At 42.6% G+C, this 18,570-nt stretch overlaps 2 protein-coding genes across 25 annotated transcripts in view; one reads left to right on the plus strand and one right to left on the minus strand.

Moving 5' to 3' along the window:
- Nucleotides 1-14,732, plus strand: part of mapk8ip3 (mitogen-activated protein kinase 8 interacting protein 3) — a 28,362-nt gene extending 13,630 nt beyond the window's left edge. For 12 of the 21 annotated variants that reach the window (XM_075455017.1, XM_075455019.1, XM_075455022.1 and 9 more), the window contains 23 exons: nt 656-713; nt 2,943-3,095; nt 3,271-3,328; nt 3,572-3,723; nt 3,991-4,047; nt 4,141-4,311; nt 5,057-5,216; nt 6,521-6,571; nt 7,462-7,551; nt 7,809-7,961; nt 8,455-8,620; nt 8,713-8,910; nt 9,404-9,587; nt 9,696-9,815; nt 10,039-10,119; nt 10,246-10,313; nt 10,609-10,757; nt 10,863-11,034; nt 11,176-11,289; nt 11,929-11,967; nt 12,432-12,602; nt 13,076-13,222; nt 13,405-14,732. In XM_075455017.1, coding sequence (XP_075311132.1) covers nt 656-713; nt 2,943-3,095; nt 3,271-3,328; nt 3,572-3,723; nt 3,991-4,047; nt 4,141-4,311; nt 5,057-5,216; nt 6,521-6,571; nt 7,462-7,551; nt 7,809-7,961; nt 8,455-8,620; nt 8,713-8,910; nt 9,404-9,587; nt 9,696-9,815; nt 10,039-10,119; nt 10,246-10,313; nt 10,609-10,757; nt 10,863-11,034; nt 11,176-11,289; nt 11,929-11,967; nt 12,432-12,602; nt 13,076-13,222; nt 13,405-13,529 — 2,837 coding nt within the window. In that variant the 3' untranslated portion in view covers nt 13,530-14,732. The other 9 variants (XM_075455023.1, XM_075455026.1, XM_075455035.1 and 6 more) reach the window with 6 other exon arrangements.
- A 37-nt stretch (nt 14,733-14,769) lies between these two features.
- nme3 (NME/NM23 nucleoside diphosphate kinase 3) lies at nt 14,770-18,446 on the minus strand. 4 transcript variants are annotated; one of them, XM_075453427.1, is made up of 6 exons: nt 18,353-18,420; nt 18,214-18,274; nt 16,825-16,955; nt 16,595-16,696; nt 16,358-16,470; nt 14,770-15,715 (listed from the first exon to the last, which is right to left on the minus strand). In XM_075453427.1, exons 3-6 carry the CDS (start codon nt 16,828-16,830, stop codon nt 15,601-15,603), a joined length of 336 nt encoding a protein of 111 aa, XP_075309542.1. In that variant the 5' UTR covers nt 16,831-16,955; nt 18,214-18,274; nt 18,353-18,420; the 3' UTR covers nt 14,770-15,600. The 4 variants fall into 4 exon arrangements, with proteins under 4 accessions (XP_075309542.1, XP_075309540.1, XP_075309541.1 ...); XM_075453425.1 differs by lacking the exon at nt 18,214-18,274 and having other exon boundaries at nt 18,353-18,446; XM_075453426.1 differs by lacking the exon at nt 18,353-18,420 and having other exon boundaries at nt 18,214-18,331.
- Between the last annotated feature and the right edge of the window lie 124 nt (nt 18,447-18,570).

Raw genomic sequence — 18,570 nt, forward strand, 5'->3', positions numbered from 1 at the left:
TCTCTGAATACAGTAAAGCCAATACCAGCCTTTGTAAAATATAAGAACCTCTTATCCTTTTTTTTGTTTGGTTTGTTTGTTTTTGACATGTTTTCATGTCTGAATTTCTGTCTGTGTTAAAATTTTTGCTTAAAGTTTGTGTGCTCGGCTTATGTTGCACAATGCTTGCTGCTTCCATACAAATAAGCATTCGAGTTTTTCAGTTAGTTTCTCATAATGATTAAGATAATCGGGAGTTGAGCTTGATAATAATAACACGTAAATATGACACCGTCACGGTTTAACACTTTATTCTGCATGTTTTTTGCACTCAATGACTTGGATTATTGCTATGAAAACACATTTTTTGTTTTGAGCTGAAAAGGTTAAGTCAAAGTCAAACCTCAGCAATGTAGTCTCCGTCTACTTTAAGACAAAAATGTTGCTCCCTGGACGAGTCTATTTGGCTTTATTTGAAATAGTCACACTTTATATAGAAGGCTTGTAGCCTTTTTTCCGCAACAGCCATTTAGATTTGTTGATCTGAAAGACAGTGTTACTGTAGAAGCACCGAGGAATGCGTTTGACTCGTCTATCGACAAATTGAACCGGTGGATTTTAGATGTTTTGTGTTAAAGCACGATGACTTACAGAGATCTGAATGTGACTGTTACAGGAATGGGAAAAGAAGTGGAGAACCTGCTGACAGAGAACAAACAGCTGCTGGAGACCAAGTAAGAGACACATGGAAGATTAATAACTGTTCTACATATCCTACAAACGTTTCGCCCTTAATCCAAAAGAAATTATATATGTAATATAACTAAAAGAATTGTCATGTGGTAAAATGAGCAAGATAATCTGTGATAGGTTTGATATGTTAGATTATCTGTTTATAATCATACGACTCAGTCTAGACAAAAAACTGGTTACATCGAAGAGAGGCCAGCTTGTATGTAGCTATGTTCTGACCCGGCTCAGCCAGGAAAAGGGAGGTAATATTAAAACAGATGGTATTGGTGTTAGAAAAAGTAATTTATTCCTTAGTGACAATGAGCTAAAGAAGCTAAATTACAACTAAAAACCAAGTCTGTGGGTGTTAACAAATCAAAGAAATTAGCAAAACGGAGTCTAACTATTTAAGATTGTCTGGACTAAAAACAAAGTAGTAACTCTAAAACTCGATCAAACTATTTTATGATAAATACAATGGTTAACACCCAAGGTCCTAATGAATCTAACAAAAGAGAGAAAAAAATAGAGAGAAGACAAAAACAGGTCTCGATGGTGAGCTGGTCACACCAAATCACAGATGCAATGAATAGCAGAAATTACAAGGAAGGGATTGGTGGATCGGGATGCAGAGCAGATACCAGACGAGAAGATAGGAGGAATCAGGACTATCCAGCCAATCCTGAACAAGCAATGGCACAGCTTGGCCAGCAAACCAGCTTCTTGCAAACACACACACACACAATCTGCATACCATAATAAGCCATGGCCTGTAACAACTTCCCCCAAGCGGCCCAAAACCTCTCTAGTAGAAGGGACAGGGAAACCCATGGTGACAGAAACCTTTGTCTCAACAGGGCTCACTTGTTCCTGACCTAAGTGACAGTGGCCTTTCCAAAGTCACACTTAGCTAGGTTTAAAATGAGTGAACACTTGTTTCAGGACTGCCAGATGTTCTTCCCAAGAATAGGTATAGACAATAAGGTCATCTAAGTATGCATTACAGTTGGATATCCCAGACAGCTGAGAGTTAACAAGACACTGAAGGGTTGCGGGTGCATTGCACATGTGAAAAGCTATGACGTTATACTGCTGGAAATGATCTGAGGTTATGAATGCAGATCCACAAAGTCGTCAATGCGGGGTTTAAGTTCAGAACAGAACACTTCTAATATCTAATATAATAGTTTGGCATTCATGGAGTCTGCTTGGGGAAAGAGCACAAGGTAAAGCCATCATCTCCCATGGAAAAGTCAGGGTTATTAGCCGCTATCATTGCAGAGCTACCATTGAGAATTGCCATGGGACTGGAAGTTTTCTGCTTGTAAAGAGGTGTCTCAACATGTTTGTGTGGCAAACATTCAGGAGTGACATAATCAGCATCTCTTAATCTTTCAAGAATCTCATAGGGTCCTGGAAACTTGGCACTGAGTGTAGTGCCAGGCACAGGTAATAAAGCCAGAACTGTATCACCAACCTGAAAGTGACAGGTAACTGTGGATTGGTCATAGCGTTGCTTCGTGGACTTTTGAAAAGCACAAAGAAATTCTCCTGCTAAAGCATGTGAGCGGTGAAGTCTTTCACGGAGCTGCCAAACATAATCCTATACATTTCAAACTTTCTTGAGTGGACTCTTGAGCAGCAAAAAAAATGAAAGGATTTCCTTCATCACAATCCTTCAACTCAATTTCAGTGCAGTACTTATGCAGCATTGACTTTAACTTCTGATTCCAGTGCTCCAAAGCACCCCGAGACTCAGGATGGCACATGCTGACTGTGGGCTGTACTTTTAAGTCTTTGAGAACCTGCTTGAAGAGCTTTGACTGGAAGTTAGTGCCTCTGTCAGCTTGGATTATTCGGGGGAGGTCAAAAGTGGAAAAGAATTGGTCAGTTTTAGTGTGGCAGCACACATCAAGGGAAGTAGAAATTGATTACCAGACTTGTTGTGGGGTAACGGACCAACACAGTCTATGATGACACGCTCAAAAGGCTCTCCTACTACAGCAATGGGACAAACCGGAAAACGAGGAATACCAACTACTTGACAGATGTGACAAATACAGCAGCACCTGGTTACATCTGCTTTTAAGCCTGGCCATTAAAAGTGTTTAAGAATTAACACTTAGTTTTTTTTAATCCCCAAAATTCCAGACCATTGACTTTTACGATAGAGATTAAAAAAATCTCTCACTCCTGATTTATTACTCCACTGTGTTTCTGCCCTTTGACAGAAATGCTCTCAACATTGTGAAAAATGACCTTATTGCCAAAGTGGACGAGCTCTCGGGAGAACAGGAAGTACTGAAGGAGGAGCTAGAGGCGGTGCGGCAATCCAAGAACAAGGTGGATGCCAGAGTCAAGGAATTGGAAGAAGAACTCAAGAGGTAAAAATAACAGCAAGTTGTTTCCAATCAAAAAAATCTTCCAGGTATTCATGATCCTGAAATGTAGGAGAAATATTCCAGTGTAATGGAAGATAAAATGTGCACGATGCAGCAGACAATAGCCTGGCAAAATTCACACGAAAAGGAGAAATAAAAAACTGCTTTTTGGCTGCAGGTTAAGAGCAGAAGCTCTTGGAGCATCTCGGGACTCCAAGGATGAAGGAAGTGATGATGTAAGTAAAAATGCCAATGGCCATGTCAGCTTTGCTCACCATGAAAACAAATCTTCACAGAAGCCACATATAAGCTAACAAAGTGAATGTTCTGCTCAGAGTGTCACATATCTTTTTGTTGACTTGTTTGGTCATCTTTTGGCACAAAACAAGAAATAATTTTGAATCATTTTTTGCTATTTTTCGTTTCTTTTATCATAGATTAAGATAGGTTAAGATGACTCAATGCTTTCTTGTACTCAGTTTTCATCACCCATGCAAGATGGGGACATGACAATGACCCAGCGGCGGCGGTTCACTCGGGTGGAGATGGCCCGTGTACTGATGGAGAGGAACCAGTACAAAGAGAGACTGATGGAGCTGCAGGAGGCAGTACGGTGGACAGAGATGATCAGGTAGGTACCAGAAAACGCTCTTAAAAAGACATGAAGAACTCGGATGAACAAGTCACTTCTCAAAAGTCCAATTTTTTAAAGAAACGTGCGACTTTATTACAAGCAAAGTTTTTTTTCTAACATTTTTCATTAGTCTAGTCTATCATTTTCTTTTTTATCTTTTCGTATGTCTGTTACATCACTCTCTTCTATTTGATTGAGTGTTCATTTTATGTTTCCCCATGCAAAGGACTTCATAAGGGTTGTTTCACTCTTTCCTGTTCTCAGGGCGTCCAGAGAGAGTCCAGCAATCCAAGAGAAAAAGAAATCCACCATCTGGCAGTTGTGAGAAAAACATTCACTGAAGTGATATTAAGAATATTTGAACTTTAAACAAATCCTGGAAAGATAAAACCTGTCCCTCTCTTTGTCCCCAAGCTTTGCCCGTCTCTTCAGCTCGTCGTCCAGTCCTCCACCTGTCAAACGGCCGTACTACAGCGTCAACATCCATTACAAGTCTCCCTCGCCTGCCGGTTTCACTCAGCGACGCAGCCACACCATGTGCCAGATTTCTACCTCCAACCGCACGCTGGAGTTCTTCCCTGAAGAGTGAGCAGCAACTAGCCCCAGACTCCCTTAACACTGAACCGCCATGCTTGTCTTCCTCTCACTCTCCTTTGGTCTGAATGCCGGCTCACTTGCTCGCTTGTGGCGGCTTGCAGAGCAGAGAGCTTCCAGTGGTTCCTTGAGCATTCAGCTTAGAGTGTTTAAGGTTACACACTGACGTAATTTGGGATTGGTTATAGTTTCCTTCATATCCCGTTAAACAAAAAAATCTTCATGTGTGTAACATGCAACAAAAAGTATTTTTGGGCTTGATATTCAAAGGTTATTTCTTTGATAGATAGATAAGTAAACACGGCAACCCTAATAGTTAAACACAGCTTTCATTTCTTGTTTTGAAAGTAAAGCATGATTGGTTTGGAAAGTTTGAAATGTAAAGTTCAAGATTTCTGTCTCGCAGACACTCAAATCTCTCCAACAGGCCACCAGTTGTTCACCTACAATCTTACAGACACAAAGGCATGCCTGACTGAGGCTGGATCTTCCAGTTTTGTTCTTGTTTACATTTTAGAAACACAAAGAATCTTTCCACGAGGTACAGTTTAATGTGATGAAAAGAGTGCTTTGCTTGAGCCAGAGGAGACGTTGTTTAACAACTGCTAGTAACTCCATTGCTATCGCTTCTCTTGACTTCCTCCCGTCTTCATCTCTTCTTCTCTCTGCCTCCTGCTGCTGGCTGGCCAGGCTGCTAACGCTTCGCTCTTTCTTCCTTCCCTCCCATTGCTTCTAGACTGGCCAGTAACGGTGTTGCGTCTCTCCTCAGTGACTCGGCGCTGTTGGCCCGCCGAGAGCAGCGCCGTGAACAGTACAGGCAGGTGCGTGAGCACATGCGCCGCGATGACGGCATTATGCAGGCCTGTGGCTGGAGTGTGCCCTCTCGCTTCAAACAGGTACGCACGACGCAAATCACCCAACACCACAGAGACCCGTCAGGGCGTCCAGATGTTTTAGTGACTGATATGAGACCGCAAAAGAGGTGTAAACCTGTTTTTGAGCATGTGGATTGGTGTTCAGACAGTTCTTCAAATCTGTGACACGAAACTGGGCTTTGTAAATATTATAGTTGAAAAGATTTGTAACGACAAAGCTGAGAGTGCAAAGTAGCTGTTTTTGCAGGTTTAATATACAACACATATTCTGATATGATTTCTGAACATCATTGCACATCGTTCCAAAATCTCATTATCTTTTGTTTAAGGTTAATTCTCACATATCAAAGTGACCGCGATCAAACAGTATCCTACATTATGCTGTAAATGTGAGAAAACTCACAAGGTCTGTTTTTTTCAACAGATTAATTTCCTTAGGTCCACAATAAATAAGGTCTACAATAAAATGATTGATAGGACAGATGAAAGTGATTGTGGGTCACTGCTCCATTCACAATGCTTTTTAGTGCTGACTGCTACTGTTGTTCAGCCTCAGGCTGGTACATTGTGGCACATGTATGACAAGGAGAAGAATCTATTTACAACTGGTGGTGTGAAAACTCCTTACACGCTCTACTAAAAGAGGTCATTTCCCATTGTTGACAAATTCTTGAAAAAAAAAAAAGACCAAAACTGGCAGTGCACAACTCTGTCTTTTGATACTTTCTAGCTGTTCTGCCTTGGACAGGTTTATAAAACGCTAACAAAATGCTACAAAAGCGATTTCCTACACTGTAACGGAACTGCAGATTTAAGAAAAATGCTACACAGCAGGAGAAAATATAACATTTGTTAGAAACTGTCTTTAGTTGAGGAAGAGTAAACATGCATCATGTAAATAACCTTGTGAATATTTACATTACTCTTGTAGAACTGATTTCAAACTGAATCACAGAAAATATTATCCAGAGGTATGATGTAGAAACGGCATTTGCTAATACAAAGAAGAAAGATATATCAGACTTAAGACATCCAAACTATATTCATTAGTGGAACAGGTTTATTTTAAGCTTAGATATTTTTTGTGAGGGTTGTTTGAATGAAGCATTATTTTTAATATTATATCAAATATATAGTATATATAGTATCCATAAAATCACACCTTTATCCTTTTTTCATCTTGATTTCAAGCATGAACGTGACTAGATAGCATGCAAGTGTAAGTTAAACTGTGGCTGGCAGGCTACAGTTGACTCTGTGCGGCTCAGAGGCCAGAGGGCAGAGTGTGTTGGTAGGCAGGTGGCTCTAACTCTGGTCTCCCACAGACTGGTGGTCAGACGGACAGCGCTCAGGACAGCCCGCTGAAGAGACAACAGGCAAGTGAGACCGACAGAGTGCCAGCATGCGCCTTTAAAGGCTTCCCCACCCTTTAACCTTACACCTAAAGCTTCGGCCCCCCGCAGACAGACAGTTGTAGAGAAAAGATCACAAATGTATGATTTGTGATCAACTTTACCTCTAGTAATGCATGAATATTAAAGGGTTCTTTTCATTTAATGTGAGTCAGAATCACAGTTTCATTCATTTTAAAAATATGCTACGAAGAGACACATTGAACACACTTTGTGAATGCAGGTCTCAGATAAAGTCATATTTCTGGGGAGTTGATACCAACCTGTGCCAGTGTTTTGCAGCCCTTTAACCTTTAACCTCTGTCTGTCTCAACCTGCCCCACTTAACAAACTGATGCAGTTATTTCTTAACTCCTGTGCCTTATCTTAGCTTTGTTTTCTTAAAGGAAGAAATCCACTTTAAGATCATTTTTAATCGTCAAATAGTGTCGTTTCTGTGTGACTGGAAAATCCGAGTAAAAATGGGTCGGGTACACCAAAGACAAACACTGTAAAAAACCTTCCACAGTGATAACTAAACTACGACTGTTACATGCCGTTCAGTCTCTTCTACACATTTCAAAACAGAAAGCTCTGGGACGCTTTTTCTGATTTCTAGCCATAAAAATGACAATTTGATCCGACTTTTTTGAGTCACAGATCGGTGAAAGCGGTGGAGTTTTTCCTTTAATTCATGTTGTGTATGTGCTGCACACATTTGCAGTGTATCCACATACAGTGAATGTTTTTTTAATTTTTATTTATACATATGTATTTCTAATCTGTGCCCAGTAGAAATTGGGATGCTTTGATGGAACAAGACAATAATACACTACTTATCTTGTCTCCTGACCACTCACCACCTCTGCTTTTAGACCACCAATGAAAAAGAGGATAACCGCATGAAGAATGTCCCTGTCCCGGTGTACTGTCGCCCTCTGGTGGAAAAAGACCCCAACAGGAAGGTGAGACGTCTGTGAAATGAAACCCCACAGATCTGCCGTTTAAACTACTTTCCTCTCAAACGTGTGTTTTATTTGATTTACTTGCTTTGAATTTCTTACCGTGCTTGTAACATGCATGTTTGACACCAGAATAGTTTCAAATGTGTCTATAAGAGGGGGGAAGTTTGTCTTTGAGCCCCTCCGGTATTTCTGTTTGAAATTCTTAAATGTTGTACGTTCGCTATAATGTTTGTATCTGTGCATGAACATGCACATAGTTGTGGTGTGCAGCAGGAGTGGATCTAACGGGATGGAGGGCCAGCAGCCAGGACGTACCAGCCAAAGCGCTGTCAGGTAGCGGCGACCCCCTGCATGCTGAGGAGGACGGATCCGACAAAAAGAGCAATCATACGTCCCCTGAGAAGAGGAAGGTAGACCAACTTTTAAACTCGTCTGAGGATATCATATTACCTCTACTCTCTGCTGCAGTATATATTGGTAAATGGTGGTGTATTGTCTGCTCAGGTCGATTGTAACCCAGGCTTTTTTTCCATGGCTGAACTTTACATATGTATCTTAAATGGCTCACATACAGACAATCGGTTGTTCTGAATCCAAAACAGAAAACAACTTTTTGCCAGGAAATGAAAACCTGTTATCCAAGCGGGACACTTCCTCAGCTCCTCAACGATACATCTACCAATGTTTAAGTAGATACACGAAAACACATACACAGTCAGACAGTCATTCCTGGGTTTATGAGAGTAATGTGTAAGAGTCCATCTCACCCAATGCAGCTAAGTTTAAAAATAGTTTTTTATGGGGCATAATGCAAGAAACTACTCTGGATTATTATCAAAGAAATATCCTACAATGCAATGAACCATGTCTTTTTTCACGTGGTCATCATTGTGTTTCCTTCAGTCAAAGGAGCTCCAGGAAACAGATACCATGAACAGTCGAGTGTGGATCCTCACCAGCACCCACTCTGCCAGCAAGGTGGTCATCATCGACGCCAACCAGCCAGGCTCACTGGTAGACCAGTTCAACGTCTGCAATGCCCACGTGCTCTGCATCTCCAGTGTGCCAGGTCGGATGGAAAGTGCTGCTTAAAGCATTTACTGTGTGACTCTCACACACTTTTGGCTGTAAATGTATCTGTGTGTGTGTCTTTGTGTTTAGCCGCAAGTGAGAGCGATTATCCAGCAGGAGAGATCGTTTTGGATCCAGGTGATGGTGGAGCAGGGGTTGGAGAGGACACTGGTGGGGTGGAGGGTATGTTGGCTGGCATCACACTCGTTGGCTGTGCCACCAACTGCAGCGTTGCCCGGAGCAACTGCTCCTCTCGCACTGACACGCCCATAATGGACAAAGGACAAGGTGGGCAAATCATAAATACTCCTGCACGTTTGTAGTATAGAAAGATGAGTGAGGTGACAAGATCAGGTCAGCTGGTCCAGTCCAGAGTCCAGACTAAACATGGAGAAGCAGCATTTAGCTGTTATGCTGCAAACAAGTGGAACAAACTGCCAGTGGAGATTAAACCTTTACTAAATGTAGACATTTTTAAATCCAGGTTAAAAACATTTCTGTTCTCATGTGTCTATGCATGAAATCTGCACGCTATATTTTAACTTATCTAGACTGTTGCTTGTTTTTAAATGAATTTAAATTATTTTATTTGTTTCTCTTTATATTCTTTTATGTATTTTAATGCTTCTTCCACTCCCTGCTGCAATGCTTTTATTTTATGTAAAGCACTTTGAATTGTTTGTACATGAAATGTGCTATATAAATAAATTTGATTTGATTTGATTTAATTTGAAGGTTGGCGCTGTATTTATTTATTTATTTCTCTGATATTGTACTATAGCCCCCACTGCTCACCCCATGAATGGGAAGATTCACACTGCCCAGTCAGCTGAGGAAGCTACAGAAGCCACAGAGGTCCCCGAGTCAACGGCCAACCACGCAGAAATGCGATCTGGACCTCCAGGACCGTTTACCGAGCACGTTTTCACCGATCCTCAGTCTCGTACATCAGATGCCTTCGACAGGTAGGGGGTCAAAGTCTGTCCAGCAGTACGCTGGATAAGGATTAAAATCATTGTCTTTAGATCACCAGCAAAACTAATACAGGTGCTTCACGGTGTCTGTCCACACAGGAGCACAGGACAGTCCAAAGAGGAAAACTCAAACCCCACAGAGTCAGAGGATGGAGGTGAAGAGGCCAAAAACTATACCAGTGTGGCCCCCACCATGTGGCTTGGGGCCCAGAATGGCTGGTGAGTCACTCTTCCGAAATACTTCTGCTGAAATTCCACGGTACTGACACTGCAAAATTTAAGCCATGAATAAGTGTAGAGCTTTTCTGAGCTAATAAAACTCCCCAAACTGACATCAGGCAGATTGTGTCAGAACATCCAGCTACTACCCAGCAGATATGACAGTGACAGGCTTTTGGTATTTTCTTAAGAGTAACTTGCTTCTCTTTTTTTTTCTCTCAAGGCTTTATGTCCACTCAGCTGTTGGAAATTGGAAGAAGTGTCTCCACTCCATTAAACTCAAAGATTCTGTGCTCAGTCTTGTGTAAGAAAAACATCCCTGCATGTACTATTTTAGGGCAGTTAAATATCATCTAGTCGTAATGCAAATTTTCTGATCTCAGGGTCTCTAAGTGTTTCTATGAACTCCTCCTATGTCTCCTATTTGCAGGCACGTGAAAGGTCGCGTGCTGGTTGCCCTCGCTGATGGGACGCTCGCCATATTCCATAGATCAGAAGGTATCGGCATCGTGATTATTTGTTTCTCCAGAGCACCTATTCATCGCACCCCAAGTCTGTTTTAGGAACTAAGAAAAGCAGCAGCGATTGTTAGTGTCACCATTGTTCATGAAACCTGGTTTTCACAGGTTTCTCAAAAGTGTGTACACTATCACTTAATGTGTCATTACTGATGGTAAAACACTAAACTGTGTGTTCATGCTTTTATTACTTGTGTTAAAGTAACAGGTGTTAACAGTTGCTCTTGTCCGTTATAAAGTTGCATAACTTTGCATTTATTGTGTGCTTTTAACAGATGGTCCGTGGGATTTGTCCAACTACCACCTCATGGACCTCGGTCGACCTCATCACTCCATCCGCTGCATGGCTGTAGTCCATGACAAAGTGTGGTGCGGCTACAAGAACAAGATTCACGTCATTCAGCCAAAAAGCATGCAGATTGAGGTGAGTTTGTCCAACATTTAGCTTTTGTCCTTTTTATTTTGCTGCAGCATTTCACCGCAGTGATGCGTTGATTTTGTCCATCTCTGATCCGTTTCCCCTCTGTAGAAGTCCTTCGACGCCCACCCTCGCAGGGAAAGTCAGGTGCGGCAGCTGGCATGGCTTGGCGACGGTGTGTGGGTGTCAATCCGGCTAGATTCAACCTTGCGTCTGTACCATGCACATACACACCAGCACCTCCAGGATGTAGACATTGAGCCATACGTCAGCAAAATGTTGGGTGAGTTTTGATGACCCATTTTTATCAAGAATGACGCGGTTTGTTTCATTTCTCACCAACGACGCTGTCTCCACTCTAACACGATAGATGTGTTTTTCCATTTAGATGTGTCGCTCCACTGATTGTGGTTGTAAATTGCAGGTACTGGAAAGCTGGGCTTCTCTTTTGTGCGAATCACAGCCCTACTGATTGGTGGAAATCGCCTCTGGGTGGGAACTGGAAACGGTGTGATCATCTCCATCCCTCTGACAGAGAGTGAGTCTTGACTTATTTATACAACAAGTGACTCGCAACAAAATGTGAATCCACGTTTCAGCACTCTTTTTGACGGAGATAGTAAACACCATCTTAAATTTTCAGTGGTCTTTTTAAACTTTATAGAGAAAAATTACAACATTACCGTAAGACCTGAATGATACATTTTTGGTGTTAATCTGAATCTAGCAGCTCCACCATGTGAAAAATCTGAGATTTAGTCTGGTTTAATGATCAATTTTTTTCATGTCTTTTGTTTATGTTATTCAGATAAGTTGTACATGACTTACATACGTGGCAAAAAGATCACAGTACCTTCACGACCCAATCGTAGCAAATTGTGTCGGCAATGTCCTGAAGTGAGTCTGCAGTTTTCACTCCAAATGCAAAAGCAAAACACCAACTAGGAGGTGGTCCTTTGAACCACACAGACCACAGCCCTCGCCTGGAGCAGTGCTGTTTTTCTTTACTCCTCTTTAACTCATCCGTCTTTTCCCCACACCTTATCCCACCCTTGTTTTTCTTCCCTCCCTCAGAGGTTGCACCTCTTTCACACAGTCTTGGTCGTAACTATTGCTGTTCACTGTCCTCTTTTTTCCTACTATCCCTCCATCCTTCTCCTCTTCCCGCCTCCCAAAGCGGTGGTTCTTCACCGGGGACAGCTCCTGGGTTTGAGGGGTAAGTGGGAGCGCTCCCATCCTCCTGCTGTTGTGATCTAACTGTTCTCACCCAGTCAAACCTTCAAGTCTCCTGAGACAGTGTGCCGTCTGCAGATTTGAGCGGCATTGCACACTGTTACAATGAGGTGTTTCTCTATGCTCATTATGCTACCGATCAGGTGCACATTGAATATTTTGCTTAAGAACATGGAAAGTATTCCGTGTGATGTAAGTGTTTGTTGCTTTAACAGAGGGGAGTTTCACTCATTAGATGCTTTGCATGACATTTACAACTGTGATTTATTGTATCTGTGACAATTATTTCATTTCTGTGTAACAAATCCATTGCATGCAAGGGGTTTATTTAAGTTGTTTTAAGCATTTTTTCTTTGCTTTGTGTGTGTATCATGCCATCAAATGGGATTTGCTTGTGAGCATTTCTGACCGTTTGGTTTTTTCCCCCATGTGCTCTTGTTGCATCAGCCAATAAAGTGTCTCCCACGTCCTCTGGCGGGGTGATCCATGTCTATGGCGATGACGGCTCTGAGAAGAGCAGCGGCAGCGGCAGCTTCATCCCCTACTGCTCAATGGCACAAGCCCAGCTCTGTTTCCATGGACATCGCGATGCTGTCAAGTTCTTCGTCTCTGTGCCAGGTGAGTACAGAGTCCCACTTGCTGTGTGGGTTTTGATATTCTTAGCTGAATTTTCCGTTTAGTTTTTGTACACCAACGCTTTCGAGATGGAGCTATCTTCCTTTTGTGGAAAACTACATGTCAAATCGCCAAATCTGTGAAAAATAGTTGACTTGTACCTTTTTTATTTTGTCTCTCAATAAAGCTCTACAGTCTGCCGGTGGTTAGAATTCCTGTAAGAAATACATGAGCACTCTGAGACTCGTGACACATAATCTCAGGGGTCACAAAAGATCTGCTTTAACAAAAAGGAAGACAATTTTACATCATTTGCTAAGATCAGATGCACAGAGGATCGAGGTTTAATATTCCTCTGTTCCAGTTAAATTAAAAAAACAATAGTATACCTGTGACATGCAATTCCACATGGTAATAATGTTTTTGATGTAATGAATTGATCTGGAGTTTTTTGTTTTGTTTTGTTTTTGTGACAGGCAATGTTCTGGCCACGCTAAACGGCAGTGTTCTGGACAGTCCATCAGAGGGGCAGAGCTCCACAGCACCAACAGAAACTGACGCGCAGAGTGTTCAAAACGTGCTGGTGCTGAGCGGAGGAGAGGGCTACATCGACTTCCGCATTGGTAAGCGATCGCACGTGTTCATCAAACAGAAGCTCCGCACATGTGATCTGTGGGATACTGCTGTACTGCTTACTGCTTCTGTAAAGTGGTCCTGCAGTGAACACCAAATATTTAAGAACTGAAAATTTTAAACGCTGAATTAATAATATTTTTGTGTTCCATCATGAACTGTTTTTCCTCAGGTGATGGAGAGGATGATGAGACAGAGGAAGGAGAAAATGTTGTGGCTTCGCAGATGAAACCTGCTTTGAGCAAAGCTGAGCGAAGCCACATCATTGTCTGGCAGGTGTCCTACGTACCCGAGTGATACCTGGATCTGCTTCAACACCCTACCCATCCATCTCTTTAAAGAAATCTCTGAGCTCTCCCTAACCTTGTAATTATCCCCAGTCATGTAAAAGTTCCCCATTGGCCCTCAAACAACCCTCCAAACCGTGCATCGCCCTTTGTAACTATATGATATCCCACCTGCCCTGCCACCTCCTAACTTTAATGCCTTGTAAGTACCTCCTCTGATCTAGTTATCTGCCTGCCATCCTGTCTCTGTCCCACACAGGCCATTGTAACTATCATCATAAGCCTTGTAACCCAGCCTCATAACTACCTCCCTCCTCTGTATTGATCTTATACTCACCTTGTAAACACACTGTATCTCCACCTTATATTTACCTGCATCTGCCCCAGAGTCGTTCCTCATCTTCTTCCATTAATTTGTCTCCTGTGAAAAGCCACACCTCATTTTAAAGCAAAGCCCAGAGCCCGAACATGCATCAACCCCCCCCCCCCCCCCCAAAAAAAAAGAAATCAGCAGGTACAGCAACGTGAATGAAGACGCTGACTTGCATTTTCTCCAGATGCCTGGGTTTATCAACAAGCCAATCACCAATTTGATAACCATTTACGCCCTAAATGGACACACTACTGTCAGGAGTTCATGAATCAGCATAGTCATTGAGAGCGTGTGTGTACGGAATCAGCACACCGCAGCCTTGGTTTGCCTTTACAGCTGGGATTAAAGGTAAACGTGTCTGGCTGTTGAAATGTGGAGGGTGAGGATGAGCAGAAATGACCAAAGGGGAAGTCAAAATGATCTAATAATGTGTCAGGCTTTATCTGAAACACTTTGCATCCCAATGAACAGTCATCTCTATTTGTGGTGTCCTGATCCAGGACACGTTGCATCAGTGTGTAGTTTGGAGACACCAGAATATCTGCAGCACCCTGGTGTAGGTCAAAGGTCGGCACACGTTCATATATACGGTCAAAAAAGGTTGAGTTTAACGTGTTAAGGCTTCGGTTCTTAACTTATTTCTTTCTCCGACTGGCTGTTGATCAGACGGTTTGGTGTGAAGCAAGTGAACGGTGGCATGTTACGATATGTACAGGGATTACTGTAAATCTCCAGACGCACTGAAGCCCATCCTCTTTGTTCAGTATGGAAATTTGTGCATTGATCTCTATCTGTGTGAATTAAATATTAAACTTGTGTGCTGAAAGCAAGCAAGTTGAACGTGCGTTTTACTTCATTGATACACAACAGGCCAATATTTGGAAAAGGCTCGGATTTATTGTTTGAACATTCCAGCACATAGCATCTTAGTAACTGATAAAAGCACGAATGAGACTCAGCCGCCATGATTTTAATAAAAGACAAGATATCAGCAAGCTACGTTCATGGCAGTTTCACTTTAGGTGGAAACTGAAACTGCCATGAATACGGCATGGAATAACGTTTTACATTCAGACTTTACATTCAAGTACATCCATGAGATCTGTTTTCACACCCCAGCAGAATTTAAAATGAAAATTTTAGTTATTACCAAAAGTTATTTACAGTTAAGTGCCATGAAAAGAAAATTAGTCGGATTCATTTCAGCCGAGCTGGATACAGAAACAGCCATTTTGTGCAACATCAAATGGGGCACGAGAACAGTTTGTGTTCATCAATTTAAATACAGATATGGAAATGCAATACACATCAAGTTTCCTGTAGCTTTTAACTAGATTAAATCAAAGGGTTGATTGAATGCAGCCTTTCCCCGGACGACTCATCTCAGGGTGAGCAGGATGAAGCCATGGTTCTCAAATCAACCTTAATGCTTAAACACTGAAAATGTTAGCTATTGCGAGTCTTATTAAGTTATTGCTCCATTAGTGCACTTTTGCTTCAGTAATCTCACCACACATCAGACAAAAATGTAAACAGAGAAATTCAGCAGGGCAGAGTCGTCCCTCCCTCTCCACGCGGCTACAAACTACTAAAGCCAAAAAAACTCCACATTTGTCTGATGCATGATGCAACCCTTCTTGTAATGACACCCGCATTAAAAGCCAATGGTTTACATGCAGGACGGAGTGTACGCAGCGTGTGTGGACTGTCAGTAGATCCAGTGGACGTTGCTGCTCTCCCAGCGCTGGAGCTCGTTCTGACGAAACCACAGAGGGATTTCCTTCTGGGCGCTCTCCACGGAGTCGCTGCCGTGGATCACGTTCCTGCGACGCAGAGCCGACAGAAACATTCAGGACGCAAGACTCGACCAAAGTCACGGGTCGCTTGGATTATTCATCAGCTCAAAACGGATTCATCTTTTATAGAAATACCAGGAAACAGAGAAAAGGTCTTGCCCCCCTTCTTTAAGTCAAATATCCTCAACTGTCTTACATACAATGTTTAGATGATTTAAACAAAGAAAACCATGATGCCCTCAAACGAGGGAAATTGAAACAAGGCGCTGTTCTTTGTTTCTGGTTACTTTAATGATCATTAGATTCGAACGATTAGGGATTTGTGTTTCAAGGCATATGAAGTCAAATAGTCCCACAAATAAATAAATAAATATAAACATATTTGATTTCTTTTTGGATGCTGTGTTAAAGTCTTGTACTGGGAGAGAAAGCCCTGCTGTTTTATTCTCTAAGATGTTGGTGGCATTCTGGCACAAACATGGAAGTAAACACAGCTGGTAACATCGAGGGGATGTCATATTCATAACTCATGTGACCAAATGTGTAAAAAAAAAAAAAACACATTTGGTCACAAAGGTTAAAAGAAATTGAGGCTGTATTATTTGACCGTGAAATATATTCCTGACTCATGTTTTCCAGCAGCAGAGGGAGACACTAAATTTGCCTTACTTGCCCACTTCCACACAGTAATCTCCTCGGATGGTTCCTGGCAGCGACTCTGCAGGGTTGGTCTCTCCCATCATCTTGCGAGCAGTCTTGACCACATCCAAACCCTGCCACACCTAAACAAGCACAGGAAAGTACACGACCACGGCAGATCTGAAGCTTGAATATGGAAACTAGCTGAGCTGTGATGTATTGAGCACAATTTTGTGGAGATGCAGCCAGCATGTTGGGGAGGCTCACCATTGCAACAACTGGTCCAGATCTCATGTAGCTCATCAGTGTGTTGAAGAAGGGCTTACTCATCAAGTCGCAGTAGTGTTCCCTAAGGAGGTCCTCAGAGGCCTGGAAGACATATTCACACAAGACGAACGCCTATTCAATCCATAGGTTGTAAAGCATCTGAACCACAAGTCGAGCTATTTTGGGAAAGTGAGTCTCAGGAGACCATAAACGATGTGCACCAGATATACCTGCATGAGTTTGAGCCCCACGAGTTTGAACCCTCTCTTCTCAAAACGGCGCACGATTTCTCCCACCAGTTTCCGCTGCACGCCATCCGGTTTCACGGCAATGAAGGTGCGCTCATTCACCCCGGTCCAGCCTGGAAGATTTTGCATGTAAATGCAACTTAGATAAGCACGCAGGCGCATCGGCACAGACTCTGAAAGAGACTTCAAAGCAAGTTTGGCGGGCAGGGCGGTCACAGCTATTACATATTCATTTGACAAACAGACACTGAAACACAGACAAAAAGAGATGTGGCGATTCCATCATCATTTCCACATTCGATCCCGAACTGCCTCCAATGAGATTTATCATTCAGTACGATAATCCTCATCTAAGATTTCATGACAGCCTAACCGGTGAGACAAGCATCCTGATATATTCCTTTTAAATTGGAGAGTCCCAAAGGCAAAAAATACATTTTGATGCAATGCTGCAGTTATCTGGTCAAGTTCTCTGCAATCTGAGGCAAGACACAACCTCGTGTTCATCTCTTATTTTTGTTGTTGCATGCTATCATCCCCCTTAACTCCATTCCCCCTGAGAGGACTGGTTCAGATCTTTGAGCTCAGTCTTTCCGTGATCCAAACAACTCAGTGTTGTCTTGCAGTTTATTCCATTACAACTGCGCCGCCCAGTGGGCGCGCACGTGAAAACCGCTCACATGTGCCGTTTTCAGTCAAATAATTTGCTTACACGCCACTTTTTCGCTGTCAGAGGGGATCATCTTGGTGTAAAACTGTAGACGACAGAGTGCAACAGATGCCCCAACGGGTGCCACAAGCGCCCTAAAAACTGCACTTTGAGATCGATTTAAGTAACAAACCACACGCACACACACAGCCGTCTACTTCTATTATGTTCGCCTTTGGGGCATCTCACCAGGTTCGTCAATCCTCGCATGTTTAAGCACCAAATTTTCCAGCTCTTGCAGATCTCGCTGGGACCTTTTTTTCGGCCTCATTGCGTGACGGAAAAAGGTGCAAATGTTAAAAAGGTTCTTTTTATAAGGCTCTGCTGCGCTCCTACAGCGGCAGCCAATCGGCACTTAGAGGCTGCGCACGAGTCCAAATGTTACCAATGGCAGCTCACTAACACATTATCTATTAATAGGATGATGAATCAACTTTTTTACAAAGAGAACACATTAGCTACCCTGCGTGTGGCTTACAAAACTAGCCGCCGTAAGCTTAGATTACTTAACGAGCTAACTTCAACCACACAGACATGCTGTTAGCGTAACATAAAAGAAAGGGGTGCACAAAACACAGACACTGTGTATTAGTCACATTTCAAAGCCGACAGACTCTACAATGCTTTTGTTCAAGTTAGAGGGCTTCATAACAGCACAGTACCAGTTAACTCTGCTGTCAGCAGCTAACCGACGAGGCGTCTGCCCGGCATCTCCTGGAAAAACTGAGAATACGATCCTGTAAAACTCAAACTTAGTGCCGGTGAATGCCAGAAAAACGTTCAGATAGTAAAGAAACCAACCTGACTGTAAAATGTGAGCAAAAATGGACATAAACAGGCAAATCATAGTCGCTGAAGGTCGGAACAAAACGTGGTCTGCAGGACAGAAGGGAGGAGACGTGTACACGTATAGGACGCACGTTGCTTAGGAACGCTCCCAAAGCGCGGGCATGTGGTTCCCGGGCCGAAGGTGAAGAGGAGCACTTTTACGCCAATGAAAAATGAATATGGAAATTAGT

The sequence above is a fragment of the Odontesthes bonariensis genome, chromosome 21 (assembly GCF_027942865.1).
Source record: "Odontesthes bonariensis isolate fOdoBon6 chromosome 21, fOdoBon6.hap1, whole genome shotgun sequence".
NCBI lineage: Eukaryota > Metazoa > Chordata > Actinopteri > Atheriniformes > Atherinopsidae > Odontesthes > Odontesthes bonariensis.